This window comes from Poecilia latipinna, unplaced genomic scaffold, assembly GCF_001443285.1.
Source record: "Poecilia latipinna isolate Pla-1442-1.1 unplaced genomic scaffold, P_latipinna-1.0 Scaffold666, whole genome shotgun sequence".
In the NCBI taxonomy this organism is placed as follows: Eukaryota; Metazoa; Chordata; class Actinopteri; order Cyprinodontiformes; family Poeciliidae; genus Poecilia; species Poecilia latipinna.
Window position 1 is genome coordinate 146,673 of NW_015113282.1, and position 6,868 is coordinate 153,540.

Below are 6,868 nucleotides of genomic sequence, written 5' to 3' on the forward strand. Positions count from 1 at the left end.
TTCTTTGTATTATTTGTTTTCAGAGTTTTATATCGCTATGTGTGAACATGTAGGCATATAAAAGCTGTGGTGGTAAAATGTCATGATTTTACGTAGTGTCAGCACCATGGACAGCTGCCAGGTGAACCCTCACTTTTTAGTCAGCGCACTTTAAACACATTTTCAAGCGTTATTAAGAACAATAGCAGGTGTTTTATTACACATTGCAACATTAAGAGATATTTTTAACATTGAGCCAGGCGGGAAGGGAGCTAAAATGTTCAGCACTGCCATGTTGGGTAAATTAAAACCTTTCTTAAGCTTTAATTTCAACTAAAACAGCACAAAATGGTAGGGCTGCAGCCTTCCGCCGCACTGGGAGTGAGTGTTGAGCTGCTCCGGTTGAATGAAAGAAGCAGGAAGTTCTTTGGGTCCGCGCACATGACCGTCAGCTGGTCAGAGTCACGTGACGCGCAGCAGTGCGGAAGGGAGAACGAAGATGGCGGAATCCAAGAACTTCAGTAACGGATCAATAATGGCTTTTATATTCTTTTTCGCCGCCTTTTTAGCTTCGGGGAGCAGCACGGCACAAGTTCCATTTCTTATGTGGTCTACTAAAAGGTATTTAATTTTCTTTTCTTTTTCGTTTTTAAATTTACGTAGCAAGACTCCTTTGAAGTCTAGTCTTACATGCTAAAGCTAACACAAGTATCTACGTAGCCTTTTAATGTCTAGGATTTCTAAAACAACACAAAGATGGGCATTTTTCTGTCCTCTTAGTTTTTTAAAGAAACTATAAAGAGTTTATTCGACAATGCAGCTTTGGGCGTTATTAAGTATAGAGTGTTGTATTTATTTTCACAAACAAACGTCCAGCACAACTAATAATAAAACTTACATATCCACTGTAAAAATACGCACATATTTTTCTTAAAGCTGCAAATTGTGCTTTGTGTGATTCTGGGTCAAGAGGCTCAATAATCGAGCTGATTAGCTGGCGTTATTAGGAATGTTGGCAACATTTTCTAAAGAGTTCAAAGCAAACCGTTTCCTCTGAGAGAACACTAAACTAGCTTTTAGTTGATACTATGATGTTGAGTTTAGGTTTAAAATATACAATTTTGGATCATTAAAAACTTTGAAATAGTGTGACCAAAAAGTACAAAGAAGTTTACAATAAGTATTTTTTTTTTTTTAGAAATTGCCATGAAACATTCAGCTTATGACCTTTGTTGAATTATCTGTGATTTTAGTTAGTAAAATAAACGTAATTTACTTGCACATTAAAACCCCTTTATTTAGCCTGTCACTTTTTTAGAGTAGAATATATTTATATGATTAAAAAAAGTAATAAAGAATAAAATGCCTTGAAACAAAAAAGGCTTTGCAATAATGTTGCTTTTCAATATGAACATTATTGTTAAAAACTAATACTTGATTTTATTTTTGGGTGCTTATGTATCAAATCAGTGGCTTAATTTGGCATATAGGTACCTGTTATTAATGAACCAAACAAAATTAAGAAATTATACTATATATTTGTTTAAAGTATCGTCTGAATTCCTCAAAACTATAATCTGGAATAAGAAATAAAAAGGACATTTCAGGTGTTAGCTTAATCATCTCTCATGTGATTTGATCATAAATAGATGCTGCAGATAAGTAAATTAATTTATTCTTTTGTGATAGCAGACACGTCTAACAGACTAATGAAAATACTTTAATTGAAAATGTATTGACTCATGGATAAACCGGTAAACTGCTGTGACGACTGTCCTTAATATTTTGGCAACTAAGTTGAAGAATGAGCATTTAGCTTCTGTTGTTGTCATTTTAAGTTTGCCATCGTTGACTTCTCCACCGGCCGGACACATAACATCTATGGAGGAGCTGGCCGCCTACCTCACGCCTGTGTTTGGCTCTGGCTCCAACACTGTGCTCCTGTTCCTGCAGGACAAGGTCAGAGCATCGCACACACTAGTTAGCTTTTGCTAACACAAGTTAGCTGAGGCTTGTGAAAGCTGAGGCTAACATCCTTCCTCTATTAAGACAGTTTGGCATTCACTAAGCACCATTTTTATTTCTATTGCTACTTAAAGACAAATAATGGAGATAAATTGTAATAAAAAAAGCACAAATGTCATGTATAATTTATATATAATTGTCATTTTAAGCCGTCAGTTATCAAAGTGGGTATTATTGGACTTCCTGGTGTTTTGAGACATCCCATGGCACACAGAACCTTTTTGTACAAATTGACAAGCGGGTAAATTAAAACCCAGCCTCCTTCTCTGCAGTAAATGTTAAACAAAAAGCGCCAGTCTTACTGAATCAGGAGAAAAAGCAGGAGACGCTGGAACAGACTTCTCATTCTGGCGTGACTCTGAGCTTTTACTGTACTTCCCTTTGCACGGTTCCTGCTTTCATTGTTCTGGGCTTTTTGCAGTTTGGTTATTGTGTTGATTCTTACTGAACTCATTTTGATAATTTTGTTGCTTGTTTTTAACTAAATATGTTTATTTTTATGTTTAGTTAAGCAAAGATGACTTCACCCTGTTTGGTGGAGTGTTTGGAAACAAAGAGGAGAGTGCCTTTAGGAACCTTGAGGTGGGTTTATTTTGGGCACTAATTATGAGCTGGTAACTAACCTGCAAAATATTAATATTAATATTCCACTCACTTTTTTACAGGCTGCACTCCAGTCCTCTTCCTCATCAGTGAGTTTTCCTGCTCTAGAGTGGACAGGAGAGTCTGCCATCCCCACCCTGCTGCAGCAGAAACTCGGCGCTTCCCCCCTGCTGGTCGATCCAGACACTCTGTCTCACCTGAGCCTCAACACATCGACCAGCAATTTACTGATCATCAATCTGCCTTACTGTAGCGAGTGAGATTCTTTTGTTTTTATGTGAATTTCCATTTGTAATCACCTGCTGCATTCCCATTAGCCATAAAACTGCGCAAGTTCAAATTGCAAAAATAAATTCTCTTAATAGAAACTTCAGTTTGGAAAAAACTGAAATTTTTCAATAAAAAAGTTTTTTAATAGGATGAGGTGTTTTTTTTTTTTTTAGCCATATCGAATTAGATGTACTGCTAGCGGAAATGATGAAGACGACAACAGGAAGTGATAGTTAATAAAAGGTTGTCATTTGACCGTGTTGAATCCATAGCTCTTCTGTGAAATCTGACTACAATTTCCCAAAAATGCCACAATAACGTTTCTAGACGATAAACTGTTACAGAAGTTGTTGCGATAAATGACAATATTGTTGTTTTGAGGCCATTTTCAAGTAATGTTACAATAATACAAGAACACATTCTCAAAGATCAATTAGCATTAAATTCTAAATGTTTATCACTGGAACTGGAAGATGTTTTGAATATTGAAAATAAATAAACTAAAACAACAGAAACGGCAAATAAAATGAATTATGAAGACTTTGTAAACAAAATTGTCCTTAAAAAAAGGCTACTTGAGACCAAAGCACCAGAATGAAGACTTTTGTCATCCAGTTTTTGGTAGAAAGAGACAGAAAAGAGTTAACAATAAATCATGCAAATGGAAATTATTAAGCTTATTTTAATTTATCATGCAATTAGTTGATTTATTGCTTATTGCTTGTCTGTTTCCCCAGTGCCTGAATTAAATGCAGACATTTCTTCTGATGGTTGATAGATGATGATTGCTAAAACATGGATACATTTCATTAAACTTTTACATCCGTTGCTGCATAATTGACTTATCGTGTGAACAAACTTATTTTCATTTAATTTCTTATTTAAAGGAAACATTCAATTTCAAAATTGTGTTTTTTCAACATCAGCAGCATACTGACAGATTTTCTCACATTTGTAACGGAAACATAGAGATTTACCAATTCTTTATTGTTTTGCAGCTCTCTCAAGTCTTGCAAGGAAGTCCTCTCCAACAATGGTATGTTTAAAATACTGGTTATCTGTTTAAGTACAGAATTATGGATTGATTTCAGTATAATGGATATAACTCATTATTTTTGTCACCAGATGAGATTATAGGGAAAGTTCTGAGTTCCCTCAAGGCCAAAGATGTTTCCTACACTGCAGCATACACAGGGCTGCAGCCATCACAAGTAAGATCTCACAGTTGTCAGAAACACAAATCGTTCAAGTTTGGATATGCTCTGGATTTTTCAGTAGAAGTTACTCAATGAATTTTGTTATAATTTTCAGGCGATTTTAAAGTCATCTTTGTTGAACCAGCAAGTGGGCCGGACCTTGTTACAAGCCCCTGCAGCTGATGTTAAAGCGCCTATAACATTCAGTAATACGACGGGATTTCCCTGCATTATGCTGTGGGCTCAGAATCTCTCCATCAGCCCTCCAGGCTCAACGGACTTCATCGACCTTGCTCAAGAAAACGCAACAGTCATCGGATCCATGTGTAACAGCACCAATTCAGAGTAAGACAGCGTTTTTCAGTTTAAAGATGATCGGTTTATTACTATAAATTATAAAGTTATTTAAATGTATTGCTTTTCCCCACCTGTAGGCTTGTGCTCACCTATGTGAACTACACTCTGAGGTAAGGCAACAAGCTGCACACTAAATACTTTAATCTCATTTGAGTAATGTTTTGAATGACAGTCATCGGTTGACTTTTCTAAAGTCTGAAATATGGAAAGTATTTAGAAAATAACGCTCTAAAAATAACTTTTTAAAGTTATTTTAATAAAAAGTTATTAAAATAATATGCAGCCTTGTATAGAAAAATAAGGCTGCATGTATGTAATATAGACTTTTAGATTAGTAGACATCATATATTGTAAAACTATATTTTGTTTTTTAACTGCGGCACCTTTTTCAGTTTGTTTTTATTTTTTCTTTCAAACTACAGCGCTTCACTCAGTACAGTCCAATATTTTATGTATCCAAACAAAAAAACAAAACAATAATGAGACATTTTAGGAGTTTTTACTATTGAAGTTTCTTAGTTATTATACAATTTAAGTCAGATATTTACATGCACTCAAAAAAGACACTTTTTTTTCTGTCTGTAGTTAAATCAGACTGAGCTTTTCTTCTTTTACCTTAGTTAAAATTACCAAATGTATTTCTGTTTGCTAAATGCCAGAAAACTTGGTAAGAATTTCTTTTGTAACTTTCTTCAGTGAAGATGCAAGAAAACGCTTCTTAATATTGGTCCATATCAGGTGAATAAATAAATACATCAATAAATATTTCCCCATAATTTCTGGGAGACTATAAACTTGTTTTACTTTTCAGATTTCTATACTAATATAGTCTTGATTCTTTTTTCATTTACTGGAATCAATTCATCATTTCTCAATACATTTTCAAGTAACTTTCTTTTCTTCTTCTGCAGGTTTGCAATGAGTCAGCGGTTCTATCCAGTTTCTGCTCGAAACTGGTTTACCCTGGACTCCGTTCAGGTTCAGGTGCATTCGTCTGGTCAGACCGCGTCTTTTGTTGGGAGTCATGGGATCTACGCGCCTGCGGAGTATTCTTTTCACTGCCAGTCGGTCAGCAGCGTCAGAGACACCCTGCTTGTCCCAGCCAACCAAAACGCCACTCAGTGGAAGCTGAATTTCGTTGACTTCCAGGTAATCGCTGTTTTCCACATAATGCTGCAAAATATTTAAAGAAACATAAACTTTTAGAATGTTTTTTATTCACTATGCAGTATGTTTTACGTTCATTTAGCATGAATGCTGCCTAACACCTTCTGATTTTAATTGGCTATGACTTCTGTGGTGGAAAATGTTATCAAAATTTTGATCTTAAGGAAATATGTACTATTTTTTATTACGTACATTAATATTTTACTTTATTCCCCCAGTTCTCTTTCACGGCTTTTTTTCCCTCAAACTTTTTAACATCTTGCTTGAGGAGCAAAGCAGTTTAATTTGACTGTCAACCAATCAGAAACTAAAATTTAAATAAATTATTTTTAATTATATTTTATATTTAAAAATGATTGAATAACAGAAAACAAAAATTATAAGATTAAAATATTTATGGGATTCAATTTTTATTTATTTTTTTTAACTTGCTGATGCCCCACAGCGCCCTCTAGCACCCCCACTTTGGAAAACACTGTTCTAACCTCGCATGAATGCCTCAAGTGCTTATTTTAATGATTAGTTTAAGGAAAGTTAGTTTAATTTAATCATTTTTTTGTGTTTTTTTTTTGTCTGGTGCAGATTCAGGGTTTCAGTTTGGCCAACGGAACAAACTTTTCTTACGCCAGTGACTGCGCCAGTTTCTTTACGGCTGGGATTTGGATGGGCCTCGTCACCTCACTGCTCATGCTGCTAATTTTTGTGTACGGCTTGCATATGATCATGCAGCTAAACACAATGGACCGGTTTGATGACCCCAAAGGTCCGACAATCTCAGTTCCTCAGTCCGATTGAAGCGTTCATCCAAAGATTCACTCCAGTGTCTTTCAGTCCCTGATGAAGCTACCATGTTGCTCCCACGTCTGGACCTCTATAGATACAGATGCTTTTCTTCAGTTTTCTTTAGCGACTCCCTGGCAGATGTTTTCAGAATAAAACACATTCCTTTTTTCCCCTCCATATTTTAATGTCCCAAAATGTATAGTTATAAAATTTGATTTAATGTCCATGTGCTAAAAAAATGGTGCCTGAAACAAGCAGTTTGCACTCTTACCTGAGAATGCCTTTATTGCCAAAATGCATGTGTTCGCTGAATGCTGGCTGGAACATTACAGACCTCAAATCTTGCTTTTCTATTCATATACTAGCATGACTAGTAAAAAAAAAAATGGTGGCTGTGTAAAATATCTATTTTTCACTTTTCAGGGTTCGGCCACATTAGTTTATCACTGTTATAAGATATTCTCTTAAACTGTAATTTATTTGTAAAA

The 6,868-nt window shown here is 35.3% G+C and overlaps 1 protein-coding gene across 1 annotated transcript; it reads left to right on the forward strand.

Moving 5' to 3' along the window:
- Positions 1-411: 411 nt before the first annotated feature.
- LOC106954613 (V-type proton ATPase subunit S1-like) lies at positions 412-6,868 on the forward strand. The gene is made up of 10 exons (XM_015044269.1): positions 412-600; positions 1,818-1,938; positions 2,512-2,586; positions 2,670-2,863; positions 3,876-3,913; positions 4,003-4,088; positions 4,189-4,418; positions 4,508-4,540; positions 5,342-5,579; positions 6,180-6,868. Exons 1-10 carry the CDS (start codon positions 479-481, stop codon positions 6,390-6,392), a joined length of 1,350 nt encoding a protein of 449 aa, XP_014899755.1. The 5' UTR covers positions 412-478; the 3' UTR covers positions 6,393-6,868.

Excerpts from the sequence above, each read along its gene's own strand:
- LOC106954613 (XM_015044269.1), top strand. The coding sequence starts at position 479 with ATGGCGGAATCCAAGAACTTCAGTAACGGATCAATAATGGCTTTTATA. Across the intron at positions 2,587-2,669 it reads GTGCCTTTAGGAACCTTGAG|GCTGCACTCCAGTCCTCTTC; the intron begins GTGGGTTTATTT and ends ACTTTTTTACAG. Across the intron at positions 4,089-4,188 it reads CAGGGCTGCAGCCATCACAA|GCGATTTTAAAGTCATCTTT; the intron begins GTAAGATCTCAC and ends TATAATTTTCAG.